Source organism: Canis lupus, chromosome 6 (genome assembly GCF_048164855.1).
Source record: "Canis lupus baileyi chromosome 6, mCanLup2.hap1, whole genome shotgun sequence".
Lineage (NCBI taxonomy): Eukaryota > Metazoa > Chordata > Mammalia > Carnivora > Canidae > Canis > Canis lupus.
Genome location: NC_132843.1, coordinates 47,013,602 through 47,033,409, shown reverse-complemented (window position 1 = coordinate 47,033,409; position 19,808 = coordinate 47,013,602). Strand labels below are relative to the sequence as shown.

Genomic DNA, 19,808 nt, shown 5'->3' with positions numbered 1-19,808 from the left:
CTCCCCTAATGCTACTGTGTTCTGTATGCCTTGAATGGCAACTCTGTCTACTACCATGCCCTGACCAGAAACCTGGTTGTCATCCTCTCTTTCATGCTTGACTTCCAGCCAATCACTAAGTATAAATCTTAGTTTCTGAACTCTTCTTGACTTCTTTTCTCACTGTCACCTTTCTTGTTCAGGATACCATAATCTATGGATTTGTGAATTACAACATCCTCTTCCTTCACCCTGTTCCCTACACTGCAGCCAGAAGTGACCTTTCTTCAAGGCAGATTTGATCCTGTGAGTCTTTGATTTCTGATCTGTCTGGGATTGCCCACTATTTCAGGACAGTCTTTAAGCCCTTTGGCATTACTTCTGAGGTCTGTCGTGTGCTTCCTGATTACTCTCTTCCAACAGACTCAGCCAGTGTCAGCTTGAAAGGGCAGTCGACTTTAGGGGTTGGTCAGGGTATATTAGTTAGCAAACCTTGAATCAGCTCTCCAGCCACACCATTCACTGACTACATGACCTAGGACAACTTACTTCATTCCCTGAACCATAGTTGTTCCTCATCTGTAAAATGGAAATAATATCTGACTCAGAGGACTGCATCCTAAAATGCGTATCTGTTACCTTGTAGATCTCTGGCACAATGTATTTCCTCAACAGTGGTGCCACTGATGCTCCTGGCTATTATTCCCCGTTTATGCACTGTTATTTTTACCCCCTAGATTTTTATACACACCATGTAAATTCTTCTCCACTCCCTACCTAGATATCTTCTCCATCTCTAGAGAGGTCTTCTGCTGTCTATAGAAAATCTCTAGTTTGATGTTCCTCTTATGTGCCTTCATAGCAGGATTTCTCAACCTTAGCACTATTGACATTTTGGACTGCATAACTCTTTGTTTTAGAGGTTGTCCTGCCTGCACATCATAGGATATTTAGCAGTATTCCTGGCCTCTATTCACTAAATGCCAGTAGCATACCTCCTCTTCCCCAAGTTCTGACGACCAGAAATATCTCCATACATTGCTAAAGGTTCCCACAGATATGTGCTCATGCATGCATGTGTGTATGTGCGTATGCATGCATAATTGCTCCCAGCTAAGAACTACTTCCCATTATGTACAGCACTCATCAAAGTATATTATTATGCCTTATTTGTCTTTATCTTTAATTAAACTTTATTCTTATATATTTATTTAGAGAGTCTACACATGTGGGGATGAGGGGCAGAGGGAGGAAGAATCCCAAGCAGGCTTTATACTCAGCACAGAGCCTGCACAGGACTCGATCTCATGACCTTGGATCATGACCTGAGCTGAAATCAAGAGTCAGACACTTAACCGACTGAATCACCCCAGCACCCCTTCCATTAAACTTTAAAATCTCTGACAGGAATGCATCTTGATCACTAGTAACTCTTTAGCATCTTGCGTACTGCTTGGTATGTAATAGGTTCTCAGAAAATATCCACTAAGTAAGGGAATTGTAATCTGTTTTCAGTAACACTCTAAAATCTTTTTATTCTTATCTTCCCAGTTTATCCCCACTGCCAGTACCCAGCAGAGGCTCAATCACACATTTTTTTCCTTTCGCTGCTTTCAGCCTATCAATTGTTGGTTGAAGAAGGCCACAGAATGAATTCCACAGGAGAGTGATACTGGTCACCTTCAGTGATTTTAAGTACTATTGAGCAGTTCTCTTCTTTGCAGTTGACCACTTTCTGTATGGTAGGCAGAAATACAAATTCCATCCTCCCCTCTGTCATTCCCATCCTATCTCCAGCCATAATTCTTGTTCAAACAAAAAACAGGCAGCCTTTACTTGATCAGCTTCCACTCTATTGACTAACTTCTCATCACCACATCACCCACAGACCTTTCAAAATGAGTGTCCACTGTTGCAGCTTTCTGTTCACTTCTGAACACACTGCAGTCAGGCTGGTGACAAAGTAATCTGACTTCCTGCTGCTGAATTGCTCACTTAATGGTCACCAGTCACTTCCTGATTACTAAGCCCAGTGACCTCATCTCCATCTTCATTTGACTCCCAACTCTGCAGTCTTGGAAGTTATTGGGTGTCCTATCATAACATGTCATCTTTCCCCCTTGATATATCTGACATTTACTCCTGTGGGTCCTCTTTTTATTGCTCGTCTACTCTTCTCCATCTCTCTTCACTTGTTTTCCACAGGCCTTCAACTCAGGCATTACTTGGTCAGTAGTTCCTAGTCTTCCACTGCATTGTCCTAATTTCCAGGAATTTGTTTCTCCTGCCATGTCTAAAACATTCCCTTCATTTGAACACCCCTGCCTTGTACCTTTAGCTCTAATGGCTCTCTTGAGCACCACACCTACATTTCTTGCCGTATATGTATGACATTCTGTTGGCATCTGAAAATCTATGTGACCAAGTTTCTACTCCTCTCTATTTTCCTTTCCACCTCTCCTCCTTCTACTATTGTCTGTGTTTTCTTTCTCAGATAATGGCATCCTCATCTTACCAGCAGCCCTGGCTCAGAGCCTTTAAAATATCTTGGCCCCTCCCCATCCCATACTCTCAACATCCAATCAGTTGCCAAACCCTCACTGTCTTTGGGACTTTGGAGTTCCATCCTAAGCTATGCCCACCCTTTCCATCCTGGTTCAAGTCTATGCAGACAATTGCAGTAGACTTCTGTTGGTCTTGCTCAAGCCTCTTCCAGTTCCAGGGTATCTTTCCTATTGCTACCAAAGTCCTCCTCAGTTGTAACTCTCCCTGTCTGGTAACTCCTCTCTTGCAGTAGAATAAAAGCATGATCTTCCAGATCTTTTACAATGTGGCCACCCTAACTTTTCTACCCATATTTTTCACTATACTCTTTCATACGACCTGGGCTGTTTCCTGAATGTGACTTACAAGGTCAGGAATGTGACCTTCCTGAATGTGACCATGAATTTGCTCATGTTATAATTTATAGCACTGTATTGATGTATATCTATTCAACCTTGGGGCTCAATCCAGGTGGCAATTTTCCTCAAAGTTTTCCCCAGCTCTTTCTTGTTTGAATTAATCTCTTTTTCCTCCATATTCCAAATGAGCTGTTTATAATTTTGGTAGCTGTTTAATTTTGGTAGCTGTTTACATAGCTCTCACCACCGAAAGACCTTAAAAGGCAGGTCTCTGGCATTTACCATTGTATTCCTCTTGTGTCCATTTACATATTAATTGTACAATGTTTGTTGAATTGAATCAAAGTCAATTGTTAGCTTTAACTATGAATATGAATTTTTATAATTAGTGCTTTTAAAAATTTAACAGTTGACAAAAGAAGCTATTGTGTATTGTGAATCTAAAGCATTTTTCCTTGAATTACTAATACAAGAACTGATTTCTATGCAGTCTACAAAATACAATACACATCTACTAGTGTTTATCTCAGGTATGTTAAAATATAATAGGAATTTTGCTTTCTGAAAGTAAAACATAAAATGGCATCCATATTTTAATTTTGAAACAAACTACTTGATTGTTGAGCTGATGAATTGTGTACTTTGTTCTTACATATTCTTGACATTTGTTGCCATCTAGTGTTCCAGTTTGCATATTGCATGCTAAGTAAGGGCACAGAAGGAATTATTTCATGTTCTATATTAACACTGATGATGGCAGTGAAGACACCTGAGGATTTTATTTATTTATTTATTTATTTGTTTATTTATTTATTTGAGAGAGAGTAAGCATGAATGGGGGAGGGGCAGAGGGAGAAGCAGATTCCCCACTGAGAAGGGAGCCCAATATGGACCTTGAACCCTGACCCCGGCAGAAAGCAGATGCTTAATCCACTGAGCCAGCCAAGCACCTCACTTGGAAATTTTATAAGCAAATAAGTCTATAACACAGGGAACCTGTAGTGCTGTGCATAGTTCATCCGTGGAACCACCCTGGCTCAGATCTCTCTGCTCTGCCACTTAGTAGGTCTGTGATCCTGGGCAAGTTACTTAATGTCTCAGAGCTGCACAGTTTCCTTAGCTGAGTAGTAAGAACTACTTAAAATTTAGCAAGAGTGTTAAATATGTTAATCAATGGAAGCCATTTAGCAAAGTATCTGGCTCATGGTGAGTGGTCAATAAATTGTTTTGGTTTTCTTTGAAAATTGCAAGCCATTACAACCAGGGGTAATTTTAAAAGAGTGGAAAAAAAAATATCCTCAGAAGAAATGAAGAAGAAAAGTAGAGGTTTTGCAGTGATGCTTTGGTGAAGCTACAGAGATGAAAAGGTTTAGTAGGCCTCAGATCTGCTTGCTTCTATTTGAAGGGAAATTGTTGGCTTTCACATGAAGTTATCATGAGCTTATCTATAATGAGATAACACTCCAAGGGAAGATTTTTAAAAAAAGAAAACAAAAACCTGAGAGGTTGAATAAATGTCCCCAACCCTTTTTCTTTTCCTTTCCAAATTATTTTTCTTATACTACACCAGAATCAAAAAGATGAAAATTTAGAAACCTAAACTTAAAAAGATCAAAACAATTGATCATTTGATTGCAAGCACAGGCAGAGAATATAATGCCTTTTTTTTTTGACAGAGATTGAGCAAGTAGGGTGAAGGGGTGGGTGAGTTGGGAGGGGGCAGAAGGAGAGGGAGAGAGAATCTTAAGCAAGCTTTATGCTCAGCGGGGAGCCCACCATGGGGCTTGAACTCAGGACCCAGAGATCATGACTTAAGTCAAAATTGACACTTAACTGACTGAGCTTCCCGGCTGCTCCATTGCTTCTTGATATGTACATTATCTGCCACAAAAAAAATAATAGACATCTTGAAAAGGGGAGACAGTTTTTTATCAAAGAAGAGTTTATAAATTAAAAAATCAATAGTTGTTATTGTTCATAAGTTAAATGCTTAAAACATATTGATGATCATTTTAGTTTTGTGGGCTATAGTTCATAAAAATGAAAATACTTTTGCAAGTTTTTATTTTAAATTTTAAATATTTTAAAATTAATTGAATTTTAAATTTAATTTTTGAAGTGTGAATTTTGTTGTTTTTCATGAGTCTTTAATTATTGGGTTGTGACTAGTTCGATTACAAAGATTTCTAGAAACCTAACCCTCACACTTGGGAAGGACTTTCATAGGTCATAAAATAGGTTTCCTATTTTAAAAAGTTGAGCTGACTAGATACAAATTTGTTTCAGAAAACATTTTGACCCCATTAAAATAGTAACCCATACTCAGTTTAATAGAACCAAAGAGGGGAATATCAAGTCCAATAAATTATGTTTTGAAAACTGTGTTAATGTGGCCAGCATAGAATAACCACAAATAAAGAAACTTCCCAGAAAAGATCCCTTGACAATTGAGTTGACTGGGTGGGGGGAATAGTGTAATTCATTTAACTCCCCAAGAGCTACAGCCTTTTGCCCCAAAACAGGGCTGTGCTCAGGGAAAGAAAGAAGCTACCCCCTTGGGAGCCACTGGGAGAAATGGCAGCTACAGACCCCAAATCCACTTCGTCCCCTCTGAAGATCTATCAGTTAGCTGTAACCGACCACTTACTGACCTCGCTTGTGAGAATTCAGTTATTATGCCTTTATGGAATGGATAGATGAGCAGAATCAGGGAGTCCTGGATCAGCTGGGATTCTGGACGCTGGGAGAGGGAGCCCTGGAATGAAAAGGTAAAGCTTTAATGCAAAGAGTGTATAAATACTTTTTTAGTTTGCTATGATCTTCTAATATGTGAGGTCCATGGTAAGAGAGATATCTCTAGAAAGATTAAATCACTTTTCTAAATTCAAGTGTTATTGATCCTCAATATTTTCTTCATTGGGACCAGGCATATATATTAAAATCAAGAGAAAAGTTCTGCCTTCATACTTCCTTATCATCACCACTATGTGGTGGCCAGTCCAAATAGGGAGAAGGCTTCAGCAATGGTGTTGAATGATTTACAACTTCTTGCTTTTGTGCTTTGTACTTTTTGTTTATATCATCTTACCTTGGCATTAGACCTCTTATCCTATCAGGATCAGTTACTGGTCCTTGTTCCCGAACTAATTGAATTCTTGGAATTGATTCTTTGGTTGATCTTCATGTCAGCCTGATATTTAGATCTTCAGCCATCCCTTCCACTGCTTCTGTGCTGGATTAATGTTGACTCTTGAGTTTTTGTGCAATGAAAAAAGCTTCTGATTGGAAATATTGGTTTATCATCAATAATCATTTTGTTATTTCATGCTACTGGTATTGGATCAGTGAAAGTTATAAACACTTTTATTAGGTTCATATAAAATATTTCTCACAACAGCAATTGTGTTCTGAAATACAAAAATCTAAAATTCATAATATATCAAATTCCAAGGGCTTAAATTATAGAAAAACTATGCTTTTTCATTTCTTTTACAATCTAATGGAAAATTTTATTTTCCAGACCTTCTCGACTAAGATCATACTTGGGACTGAGTCCTGGGAGAATCAATTGTCAGTCACTATATGTGCTTGTCAATTAACCTGAGACAATTGAGTTTTACCCTTATATTTTCTGCCTAGGAGTACAGAAACTTCCCAGAAGAATTTGAAAGAGATTAGGGTTTAATGCTTTCCAGATGAAGAGAAACAAATTCACATACCCTAGATTATTTGTCTGTGTTTATTATCACTTTCACAGAGGGAAGCATAGCTATGTATAAAACTTGCAGTGCTTACTGAGACCACTTCCTCACCATGAACAACAAATGTAGCTATCACATATAGAACTCAATACACACTTACACAGTTCATAGGTCATATGAGACTTGCTTCCTTGGGTTTCCAATTCAGAGTAACATAGTGGTTGAATGAGGTGAATATTGTATAAGAGCCACTGGAATAAGGTTAAGAAACAATAGAATGGTTCAGATTCTCTAGGTCGAGTACCTTACCTGTATTGGTTTTTTTTTTTTTTTTTTAATTGAGATTTTGAAGTAAGTTAATTATTGGGTATTTTACATGAAGATACTGTGAATGTAGTTAAAAGGAAGTTAGAAAGTTTTTACTTCTAGAAATTCAGAATGGGAAATCAAGACTAAAAAACAATTGTAAACTTGCAAATTATGAGCAGTGAAAGATGGCACTTCTCATTTTATGAAACTAGATAGTAAATGTTTTGAGTCTTTCTTTATTGAAACTTTTTTTTTAAGATTTTCTTTTCTTTTTTTAAGATTTTATTTATTCCTGAGACACACACACAGAGAGAGAGAGAGAGAGAGAGAGAGAGAGGCAGAGACACAGGCAGAGGGAGAAGCAGGCTCCATGCAGGGAGCCTGATGTGGGACTTAATCCCAGGACTCCAGGATCATGCCCTGGGCCAAAGGCAGGCGCTAAACCGCCCAGCCACCCAGGGATCCCCCGAAACTTTTTATTATTACCTGATTTTTACTTTAGTTATGTTTATAAGGAGAGTGAACTAAATCTTATCTTACTGTATTTAAGGAAACTTGATCATTTGATAGTCAAAAATAGATTCCTGTATATAATAACTAATGCATCTCATTTTAAATTTTGAAGGATTTTACTAATTTTTAACAATGATCAAATGAAAAGTCAGCTAAATTGAATACTTACCTATTTCATTTAGTATAAACATGACATTTAATTGAAAAATATTAGGACATTTGATTTTTCTGATGCTCTTTTGCAAAATTTGGACCCATCTGTGGCTTCATCAGCGTCCATTAACCATTTTCTTACTGCTTAGTTAATTCGGACTTAATTGTGAAAATTGAAATAGGTGAATAAATGTTAACATGTGAATTGTGGTTTAGATCTGTAATTGATATTGACAAACATAAAATTATTCTAATGGGCTTTACAGTGGGTTGTGATGATTTTAAATAAAACTAAAGCTTGATTGTCTCATTGCCCTCTTATTTTTTCAAATTCTAACGTCCCATTTCCTCTGTCTTACTCTGGCAGGCTTTAATCCAGTGTGAACAGTTGAAGAATGAACTGGAGAGGCAGACGGAAAGACTTGAAAAAGAACTCACGGCTCAGCAAGAGAAAAGGGCCTCTGAGAAAGAGATGATGAGAAAGGAAATAACAAAAGAAAGGGAGGACATGGGATCAAAGGTACTTGGGATTCAATTTGTTCCTTGCTGTGGCAGAGATGTTTGTGGTGATGTCACTGATGATGCTGTGGACTGCAACTCTTAAATTGAACACTCAATTTTAAAAACCCCTTAGTAGTCAATTGCTTATAATTCAGAGTTCATAAAAATTTTCCATTTTTCCATGTTTTGTCATATTCTCAGACCTCTTCAAATAAAATAATCTGTTCGATTCCATGGTAGGAAGTTGTGAAATTATACATTAATCCCGCCATTCTGTTTGATGCCCTCTCTCATGTTTGTCATAGAAAAGCAGGTGCTCTGTGGATATCCAGATTTTATTTCAACCTGGTCTAAATCCAGGAGAGATGACTCCCCACCGTATCCCCCACTCTCGAATTAGACTTGCAGAAAATGAAACACATGTAGGAAACCAAGTAACCAAAAAAAGTAATTATATACACCATACAAAGTAGGTTCTGACAAATTGCATAATGGATAATGAACATAACCAGATGAACACATGGATGGGAGAAATGAAAGGCAAAAGTAACAACTAATGTGAAATGGGCACTGTTTGGAAAACAGTAACAAACTGGAATATAGAATTGAAACCTATCTTTAATGTTGCTGCAATGGGGGCACCTGGGTGATTCAGTCTGTTAAGTGTCTGACTTTTGTTTTCGATCAGGTCATGATCTCAGGGTCATGAGATTGTGCCCGAAGTTGGGCTCCTCATTCAGTGTGGAGTCTGCTTGAGATTCTTTCTCTACTTTTCCCTCTCCTTCCCCCAGCTCACCCGCTATCTCACTCTCTCTAAAATAAATAAATCTTTAAAGTTGCTAAGGTAGAGGAAAATTGAGTAAGATGGTCCATAAAATAACCAAAAGGGCTATAACATGTTTTTTTTTTAAGATTTATGTATTTATTCATGAGAGACACAGACTGAGAGAAAGGCAGAGACATAGGCAGAGGGAAAAGCAGGCTCCCCACAGGGATCCTGATGCAGGACTTGATCCTGGATGCCAGGACCACGACCTGAGCGGAAGGCAGGCGCCCAACCGCTGAGCCACCCAGGCATCCCAACATGTTTTGTTTTATTTTTAAAGCAACTCACAGCTTGTACCCTTAATGCTTTTTTATTATAATGTTCCAGGGTGTGAGAATTACGTTATTGAGCACATTTTTATTGAGTATCTGTCATGTGCAAGGCAGTGTGTAATCCTGAGGATATAGAAAAGAGAAACATCACAAATTCTGTCCAGGAGATTTTAAGTCTTATGGATTCTGAAGCATTTACTGTAAACCCCCTTGTCTCAGCCTTTAGAAAGATGGCGCCTGTCAGAACCTTACTCTATCAATCTAATCATCTACCTTCTCTGACCTGGATGGGCCATCTGAGCCTGGCAGATGACACCACGGTGCATCATGGCCTTTACATCCATGGTGCTCTTGCTGCTTTCCAGCAGTTTGCCACACATTCCTCTCACCTGTTCATTCCACATTCAACAGATAGTAACTGGAGGGCCTGGGACTATGGGTGTCCCAGGACCAGTGCAGTCCTGCTTACAGAGGAAGAGAGAGGAAGACATTAAACACATACTTCCATAAGTGAGTTTGTAATTACCACCACAGTAAAGGCAAGAAAGTACAGTATAGAGTACCATAAGAATATGTAACAGGCACACCTGACCCAGTCTGGACAGTTGTGTAAGACTTTCCTAAGAAAGAAATTTTGAAAGACTCAACAGGGTTGAGTAGGAATAGTCAGGTGAAGAGTTGAAGGAAAGTTTCAGACCCAGGGAAATGACACCACCCAGACTTTGAAGCTAAAAAGCATCATAATTTTTAGAAATTTAAAGACCCAGGTGACGGGAACATAGGAAGTAGGGACAATAGTGGGAGATGAGTTTGGAGTAGTATGCAGGGACCAAAGCATAAATGGCCTTAAAGTCCATGTGAAAGATTAAAAAAATTTTAAAACTAATGGAAAACCTTTGAACGGCTTTAAATTGGGCAGCATCATGATGCCATTTATATTTGAGAAGTACCATCTGTCCATAGATTGGAAGGAGGATGGGAACAAATGCCTGGAGATCAGGTGGGAGGTAATTATCGTAGTCCAGGTGGCCATGATGGTATCTTGGGCCCTTTTTCAAGGACTATTTTAAATTACTTTTATTCTCCTCAATTATCTACTCTACCATCGTTCCCCTCATTCTCAGTGGAAAGCCTTACCTAACAAAGAAAACTGAAAACTTCAACTACTTATTTTCCCCTTCACCTGGGCCTTCCAATAAGATCTCACTGGCATACCAACCCTGTCAGAACAGGAGAGGCCTTATGCTAATTCATTCCCCTTGCTCTGAGTTCCATTCTCTTCCTCCACCTAAGGGAGGTCATTTCTTTTTCTTTTTCTTTTTCTTTTTCTTTTTCTTTTTCTTTCTTTTTCTTTTTTTTTTAAGATTTTATTTACTTATTGAGAGAGGGCAGGGGCAGAAGGAGAGGGAGAGCAAAAGCACACTCTGAGGTGAGCGTGGAGCCTGACAGGGGATTCAGTCCCACGACCCTGAGATCATGCCCTGAGCCAAAACCAAAAGTTGGAAACTCAACTGATTGAGCCACCCAGCCCCTCATAGCTGTCATTCCTCTTCCTCTCCCCCGCTGAATCCTGTCTTTCCCTCACAGCAGCCTCTTTGTTATGATCTCAGGGTCGGGTTGAACAGAGGAGAATCTGTTCAAGAGTCTCTCATCCATTAAAATAAACACTCTTTTAATCCAGTGGTTCTCAATCTTGGCTCCACAGAAGCTCCAAAAATCTCATTGCATCCCAAACCAACATGTGTACATAACTGTGGGTCGGATTTTAAGTGTCAGCAGTTTTTAAAGCTGTTCAGGTGATTCCAGTGTAAGGTTGGAAGCCACCTCAGTAAATTCCATGTCCTTCCTAACTCTTCCCCTTAATGGGCAAATTTCTTGAAAGGTTTGTCTGTATGTGTTGTCTTCATTCTCTTACCTCATTATGTTCACCAAAGCCCTCCTTTTACTATTTTTAGGGAATATTTTTTAGTTCTTATTCTCTTTAAAAGATTTTTTCTTGATTTCTTTGATTTTTCTTGATTTGGGAGAATGATGGTGTGTGCCTTTCAGTTTGCTCTGAGTTTAAAGTGCCTTTGAGACAAGAAAGGAAACATATCCAGAAAGCAACTTGATGGAAAGTTCTAGAGTTTAACAGAGAGCTTTATATTTTGGGATCTTTGGCATTACAGTGTCTCCCAGTTTCACGTATATGGAATTGATTCCTAAATCCTCAGCTCTCTGGTGAGCTCCCATCCTCACCTGGAAGTGAGCCAGCTTCACTTCCCATCCTCCTTCTCCCAGAGGAGCCACTATTCATCCAGTTGCCAACCCCCGAATCTTGTTGGCATTCTTGTGTCCTTTCTCTCCTTCACCCTGCTCATTATTAGGTCACCAAATTCTAGAGATTCAGGCACCTAGGAATTTTCATTACCCTCTCTCTCTACCCTACTGCTATTCATACCTCACCCCTGGATTATTTCTATAGCCCCAAGACCTCTCCTTGCTTCCAGTCTCGCCTTCTCATCTGAGCCACAGCCAGGATGATCTTTCTAAAATGAACATGTCAATACGCCAGTCTCTTGCTTTAAAATCCTTTCATGTCTCCCTGCAACCCCTTGAATAAAATTTAGGATTCTTCAGCATTGCCTGAAAATTCTACGTTTCCCTTCCTCTCTTCAGCTCTCCTATCTCATCTCCCTTCACTTTTCTTTCTTGTACTGCCACCATCACCATACTGACCTACCACACTAACTCCACTGCAAACATACCAATCTGCCATACTGTTTTTTCATTTCAGGATTTTGTATGTGCTTTGTCCCTTACCTAGAGAAATCCTCTGCCCTGTGCCCTTTATAACTGATCCTTCAGGGTTTTTGATAAAACCTGCTCCCAGAGATGAATTGAGAGCCCCTCCTATGGGCTCCTATAACTCAATTAATTGCAAATTCTTACTGCATCATTTTTCTCTCCCAATTTACTGTGAGTCCTTTGAATATGTGGTTGGTTAACATTGTCATCATTTGGCACATCCCACTCATATAAAATGTGCTCCACATATATTTGTTGAATGAAAAAATGACAAATATATATAGAAAAAGACCCTGTGCCATTGGAAAGGTCTGGCTAAGATTTTGTGAATTCAGAGGATCAGGATGGCCTATGTCTGCAAGAGATCATGGATGATTTTGTGAGGAAGGTAGTGTTTTAACTGAGTGTCAAAGTGCAGGTAGGACTCAGAAATGTAAAGTATGGGGCGAGGAATGCTGGCTACAACAAGTATGGCATGGAGTAGAGGTAACTTTGTGAATTGAGTGTTGTGTGTGTGACAGAGAATAGGACCAATAGCAAAGACCAGCTATTATTCATGTGTGGGAGACTCTTCTGGGTTGGAAGAGTGGAAACTTTTTGCCTTGCTGAATAGTTCTACCATATACAAACATGGAGCTGAGAATTGCTGATAAGGGAGGACAAAAAAAGACTGGAAGTGCCGCTATATTCCAGGTGCTCTCGTGTAACAGCACCACTTTCTTACACTGATAATTATTTCACGAATAAAAGCAGCAACAGAAGTAAAATGTATGTCTGAGTCTGATTCATTTTGAGTTTTGCCCGGAATAAGCCTTGGCTGGCATTTAATCTCAAGGTCCTACCCTAAATAAAGTGTCTGAATAAAGAGCTGAAAGTGGTCCTAGGGGCAGCCCAGGTGGCTCAGCGGTTTAGCGCCACCTTCAGCCCAGGGCCTGATTCTGGAGTCCCGGGATCAAGTCCCACTTCAGGCTCCCTGCGTGGAGCCTGCTTCTCCCTCTGCCTGTGTCTCTGCCTCTCTCTCTCTCTCTCTCTATCTCTATCTCCTTCTCTGTGTGTGTGTGTGTGTTTCTCATGAGTAAATAAGATCTTAAAAAAAAAAAAAAGACATTCATTGAAAGTGGTCCTAGCACTCAGGCAAGTGCTGTCACCAGGATATGGCAGTAAGAGTCGAAGGGTTTAGAGTTGAATCCAGTTCGACCTTCCTGTGACCTTGAACAATTCTTTTAACCTTTCAAATTTCAGAGGAGTAAGTAATAGAGTTAATCTACTCAAGGAATTGGTAAGATTAAGTACAAATGTTTCGAAAGGACCTAATATACCTGGCTTAGAGTGGACATTTAATAACTTTTAGCTCAAGGCTACTATCATTCTTACTCTGGAGAAAGAGAAACAGGGTAATGGGATAGATTTCTTAGACCTTTCTATTAGCAAAGCAGACATTTTTTACTATAAAGCCCGGCTTTACTTTTTATTCATTAGCTTTTGAATGAATTTAGGCAGATTCCTTAATTTTCTGAATCTCATTTTTTCAACTGAAAATTAATTCAATATAATTCATCCTTCAAGGTGATGAAAAAGAGAGAATGTACATCATACTGCCTGGCTTAGGAAGTTATTCTAAGAGGGAGACTGAACAATTCATCCTAACATTGTGAGAGCTCTGTAGTTAGGGTAAAGCAAGCATCCCCTGCCCCCACTTTCTGAGCAGTCAGGAATGCTTGTGAAGACTTTTAGACTTTTTTTCTCTTTTTATTATTTTTCTTTTTTTTCTTCTGACTCGTTCTCATTAATTTCTGTGTGTGTGTGGGAAGCTCAAAGAGAGCAGATGTCTTCTACCTAGACAGATTTTGAATCATCCCCCCATGAACAGTACTTGCTGTGAGTTTGTTTGTTGTCTTCAATGATGGTCCTTGGCTGCGCTGAGCCCCGGTTTGTTAGTTCAGTCATTTATCATATTAGTGAGCGCCCCCTTTGGTCTATACATTTTTTCATAGAATCCTTCATTCTTGCACCTGTTATATAGGGAGGACCACATTATACCATGTTCAGGACACTAGGGACTGCTGTAGTCTAGAGAGTTCCATCAAGCTCTCCCAGCCTGGGTGTCCTTGTCTCTTGCTTGCCCCTGTCAAAGTTTAAAGGACTTACCTGATGTCAACGCCCTGGACATCCAGCAGTGTTGCAGCTGTCTGCGGTACTTCTGTCTCCGCAACAGATGTGGATGGAGAAGCTCCTGCAGTGTAATGTTGACTTCCAGATGGTGGGCGTGGGGAAAAAGAAGGTGTGACAACAGGAGCGGAGGCCTCAGGAAGTGGGTGACAGGAGGGAGCAGACAGGTAGTGGGCAGAGGAAAGAAGTGATGGGTGGCAGAGGGAGGGAATCAGATGGAAGGAGTGTGATTTGTTACATGCTTATAATAGAAACTGACTTGGAATTTACAATTAGCAAGTAAATGTCTGCATATTTACTTCAAAAACCACCAATGTTAATATATTTACCATAAGATACATCTTCACATAAGTATGATTTTTTAGTAGCTGGTAATTAAAGTTTGCTGCTGTTGTATGGTTCCAGAAAAGCTATAATTATATTCATAATATGGATACTCATAAACTTGAATTTTAAATTAAGGATATAAAGTAATCTCTTTATTTGTTATATTTAACGTCTTTTGACTTTCAATTTAGGGTTCAGATTGCAGTGTGTATTAGCATAGTTTGTAACTTCGTATTAATAATTTTATGTGCAAATTATATTTTTAACCAGACTTTTAATGATAAGAAGGACATGTAAACAGCCATAAGTCAAACATACAATTCTCCACAATCTCCAGGAAAGTTAATGAGTACATCTACCATTTAATTAGAAAAATCACTACCAGGGCTCATTATTTTCACGTGTCAACTTTAGCTTGTTACATAATTCAAAGGCAATCTTGATTTTTATCACAAACTTTGTGTTATTGAATTCAGTTGTAAAACTGAATTCCCACCCTTGTCAGTGTACAACAGTAGATTTTAAATATTTCAATTTTGTTACGAGCTCTTTTTTAACAGATTAAAAACTGGTAGGTGTCTCTATGTGTTTCCGTCTCAAGGAAAGTAGCATTTCTTCTTTGCTTTAAAACTGCTAATACAGGGATCCCTGGGTGGCGCAGCGGTTTAGCGCCTGCCTTTGGCTCGGGGCGTGATCCTGGAGACCCAGGATCGAATCCCACGTCGGGCTCCCGGTGCATGGAGCCTGCTTCTTCCTCTGCCTATGTCTCTGCCTCTCTCTCTCTCTCTGTGTGACTATCATAAATAAATAAAAATTAAAAAAAAAAGATTAAAAAAAAAAACTGCTAATACAAATAAGAAATTAAGAGTCCAGGAAATTTTGACTTCCTGGAGCAGAGTAAAATGTAATTGCAAATGAAAAAATTATAAAGGTTAAATCTAAGATCTAGAAAGCATTTCTCACCCTTGGATAAAAGCTAAGGACCTGACATCCATAGAGTGCATGGCTCCTTAGGAAAGTTGTTTATTCCAATGATCTACTCATTCATCAAACGATCAGTCTCTCTTGAGGAACATGCCCTTGAGGAACTTGTAGTCTAAGGAGGAAATAGACAACTAAACAGTTGTCTAAACAGATAAGTACAGGCTGGAAGTATGCGGACTTTGCAGGTTGCAGTGTGATGGAAATATATAGAGGTGGTTGTGGCAGCGCATGCCAGAGTGAGAGTCAAGATATTAAACCACCAGCCTACATGGGCAGCAATCCATGAGAATGGATGCCAGCTGCAAACAGCAGACATGGCTGTCCCAGTACACAATAGCTGAATAGCAACCCTCTGTGTGTGAAGGGGCTCCTATTTTGTGCTGGGAGCAAGAGGTCAAAGAAACCTTCCGAAGGAGAGGGGGTAATGGCTTAGAGGAGGAATAGCAGTAGCTAGATAACAGGAGGGCTAGTGGAGTTTTATAGCAAGGAAAGTGCACAGAGCCTTCTTTATTGGTGCTGGAGTGATGGTAGTAGGATCCACTGAACCTCTGTTCTCTCTAAAGATATCTGCCTCTCCAGGTCTCCCAACCAGTCTTTATGTCCTTAAGGGTTTAAGACTTCTCTGATTGGGATGCCTGGATGGCTCAGTGGTTGAGCATCTGCCTTTAGCTCAGGGCGTGATCCCAGAGTCCCGGAATCAAGTCCATATCAGGCTCCTTGGATGGAGCCTGCTTCTGTCTCTGCCTCTCTCTGTATCTCTCATGAATAAATAAATAAAATCTTAAAAAAAAAAGACATCTCTGATTTTTTACAAAGATTTATTCATTTTCTTTCTCTTTTTTTAAAAGAGTTTTAATGTATTTGTTCATAAGAAACAGAGAGAGAGAGAGAGAGAGGCAGAGGCATAGGCAGAGGGAGAAGCAGGCTCCACGCAGGGAGCCCGATGTGGAACTCGATCCCAGGACTCCAGGATCATGCTCTGGGCCAAAGGCAGGTGCTAAACCGCTGAGCCACCCAGGGATCCCTGATTTATTCCTTTTCTAAAAGATTTATTTGAGAGAGAGAGTGGGGGGGGGGGAGGGGCAGATGGAGAGGGAGAAGAGAAAATCTTAAGCAGGCTCCCTGCTGAGCATGAAGCTCAACTAGGGGAGGGGGTGTCGATCTCATGACCCTGAGATCAGGACCTGAACTAAAATCAAGAGTCTAACACTTAACTGACTGAGCTATCCAGTCTCCCCAAAAGATTTATTTGTTCATTTGAGAGAGAGAGCAAGCAGGGGGAGGGATAGAGGGAGGGAGAGAGAGAACCCTCAAGCAGACTCCCTGTTGAGCAGGGAGCCCAATGTGGGGCTCCATCCCAGGACCTTGAGATCATGACCTGAGCCAAAACCAAGAGTCCAATGCCCAATTGACTGAGCCACCCAGGTTCCCCAAGACTTCTTTGATTTCTTGACCTCAACTGAAATTTATTCATATTAATCCCCTCTACAATTTATAGGATTATAACCTTAAAGTTTCAACCCAGATTTTGATTTTATCATCTTGTTACATGTTCTCAAAATGAGGGTAGAGACCAGAGAATGAATGAAAAGGAAATACAGGGATCCCTGGGTGGCCCAGCGGTTTGGCACCTGCCTTTGGCCCAGGGTGTGATCCTGGAGACCCGAGATCGAATCCCACGTCGGGCTCCCGGTGCATGGAGCCTGCTTCTCCCTCTGCCTCTCTCTCTCTCTCTCTGTGACTATCATAAATAAATAAAAATTAAAAAAAAAAGGAAATACATATTTAAGTCATAGGGGAATGGGTGAGTTGAGGAAGTGGAAAAATTGACATACCCAATCCACAGAGAAATGACTTAAGTGAAGTGGCCATGCAGAGACTCCCATTAATTTAAGATTTTTTTTTAAATTTATTTATTTATTTATTTATGATAGGCACAGAGAGAGAGAGAGAGAGAGAGAGAGAGAGAGGCAGAGACACAGGCAGAGGGAGAAGCAGGCTCCATGCACCGGGAGCCCGACGTGGGATTCGATCCCGGGTCTTCAGGATCGCGCCCTGGGCCAAAGGCAGGCGCCAAACCACTGCGCCACCCAGGGATCCCAGATTTTTTTTTTTTTTACATAGTATATTAGTCTCAGGTATATAAAATAATGATTCAGCAGTTCTATACATTGCTCAGTGCTCATCCAGATAAGTATACCCTTAATCCCCTTCATCTGTGTCACCCATCCTCTACCCACCTCCCCTCTGGGAACCACCTGTTCTCTGTATTTAAAAGTCTGTGTCTTTCTCTTTTTTTTCTTTGTTTTATTTCTTAAATTCCAGAAATGAGTGAAATCATATGGTATTTGTCTTTCTCTGACTTATTCCACTTAGCATTATACTCTCTAGGTCCATCCATGTTGTTGCACAGGCAAAATCTCACTCTTTTATGGCTGAGAAATCAATGTTCTTAATATTTATTTTGTCAAATGACATTATTGTTTAGGACTTTTATTTCCTCTTATAGATGTTGTCCCTGTCTCAAAATATTGCACAACTGGAGGCCCAGGTTGAAAAGATTACAAGAGAGAAGATTTCAGCTATTAATCAACTAGAGGGAATTCAAAACCATCTTGCTTCCAAGGAAATGGAGGCCACAAAGGTACAAAGTGAGATTTTAGTTTCTAATTTTTTCCTAATGTATGAGGCCCAGAAAGCAGTTTGAAATAGAAAAATTTTGTTATTTAAGATAGTAAAAGTCCACATGAAGTTCATTAAGCAAGCGTTTACCTATTACGGGCAAGCCCTCTGATGGGTGTTGCAAATACAAAAGATTAATTAGAACAAATAATATCCTTGAACCCAAGGATAAGTTGCTGAGACGGACTTGTCAAAAAGCAAGTTTCATTACTTTAATACTTAATATTTGATAAAACTTACATTTCTGTATTAAACAGGAGAAATGTTTGCCAGAACTAGCATTGGTTTGGCCTCCACAATTGTAGAAAAAGAGATTTATTCACCACACGAAGAGTGTGTTTAACATAAAAAATTCTCCATGTCCCATTCCTCTCAGACCTGGGCTCTAAAATCAAGGTTCCAATACTGAGTGTCTTATTTTATTGGTCCCTAAATTTATACTTTAAAATATCACAGTGTCTGTGCTATTGGCATCACAAACTTGTGAACCAAAAACTAAAATGTTTAGTAGTCTTGGCTGATTACTGTAAGGTACACATTTAGGAAATGCTAGAAGTCCATGTAGATTTCAGTGATCAGTTGCTTTAAAACTAAGAAACTAAATACAGGCATGCATAATGTAATAAATTAAACCAATTGATTTTTTATTATCAATATACACAGGTCAAAATGACACAGGTAATTTTGTTTGAAATGTGTGCCCTTTTCATACAGCATTTTACTTATCAATGTATTTTCCTAAATGTTGACACATATGTAATGCCTTTGTTACTTTATAATTTAGTAAGTAAAATTATCTTTAATATATAGAAGAAACAAAGCATTTTTCTTTTCTTGACTTGAATTTCTATAATTCTCCATTTACTTTCTAAAATTCAAACTAGCTAATGTAAAAGTTTAAAAATACCTTATTTGCCAATATCATCAATATGTTTATGTGGAGGTAGGGGTAGAAGTATGGGAATGTGTGTAAAGGGCTAGCAGTGGCTAATCCAGATATATGGGGGAAAGCTGGTGGTGAGAGCATTCAGTCCATGTAGGGAGAGAACTTTCTGTTGGAATGTGTACAGTAAAGATGGCTCCTCTGGCAATTTACATGTTTAATGCAATCCCTATCAAAATACCATGGACTTTCTTCAGAGAGTTGAAACAAATTATTTTAAGATTTGTGTGGAATCAGAGAAGACCCCAAATAGCCAGGGGAATTTTAAAAAGGAAAACCATAGCTGTGGGCATCACAATGCCAGCTTTCAGGTTGTACTACAAAGCTGTGGTCATGAAGACAGTGTGGTACTGGCACAAAAACAGACACATAGATCAATGGAATAGAATAGAGAACCCAGAAGTGGACCCACAACTTTATGGCCAACTAATATTCGACAAAGCAGGAAAGACTATCCACTGGAAAAAAGACAGTCTCTTCGATAAATGGTGCTGGGAAAATTGGACATCCACATGCAGAAGAATGAAACTAGACCATTCTCTTGCACCATACACAAAGATAAACTCAAAATGGATGAAAGATCTAAATGTGAGACAAGATTCCATCAAAATCCTAGAGGAGAACACAGACAACACCCTTTTTGAACTCGGCCACAGTAACTTCTTGCAAGATACATCCACGAAGGCAAAAGAAACAAAAGCAAAAATGAACTATTGGGACTTCATCAAGATAAGAGCTTTTGCACAGCAAAGGATACAG

The 19,808-nt window shown here is 39.4% G+C and overlaps 1 protein-coding gene and 1 long non-coding RNA gene across 21 annotated transcripts in view; one reads left to right on the top strand and one right to left on the bottom strand.

Moving 5' to 3' along the window:
• LOC140635546 (uncharacterized) overlaps positions 1-11,542 on the bottom strand; it is a 32,604-nt gene extending 21,062 nt beyond the window's left edge. For all 4 annotated transcript variants that reach the window (XR_012032867.1, XR_012032869.1, XR_012032870.1 and 1 more), the window contains exons 1-3: positions 11,396-11,542; positions 5,534-5,637; positions 4,717-4,763 (exon numbers count right to left, since the gene is read on the bottom strand). This is a non-coding gene — a long non-coding RNA (uncharacterized lncRNA). The remainder of the gene's footprint in view (positions 1-4,716; positions 4,764-5,533; positions 5,638-11,395) is intronic.
• The window catches only part of SDCCAG8 (SHH signaling and ciliogenesis regulator SDCCAG8), a 235,448-nt gene that overhangs the window by 60,318 nt on the left and 155,322 nt on the right, over positions 1-19,808 (top strand). For all 17 annotated transcript variants that reach the window (XR_012032860.1, XR_012032861.1, XR_012032862.1 and 14 more), the window contains 2 exons: positions 7,926-8,078; positions 17,934-18,068. Coding sequence is in view for 13 of the 17 variants with exons in the window: in XM_072830371.1 (XP_072686472.1) it covers positions 7,926-8,078; positions 17,934-18,068 (288 nt within the window). In the remaining 4 variants the exon portion in view is untranslated. The remainder of the gene's footprint in view (positions 1-7,925; positions 8,079-17,933; positions 18,069-19,808) is intronic.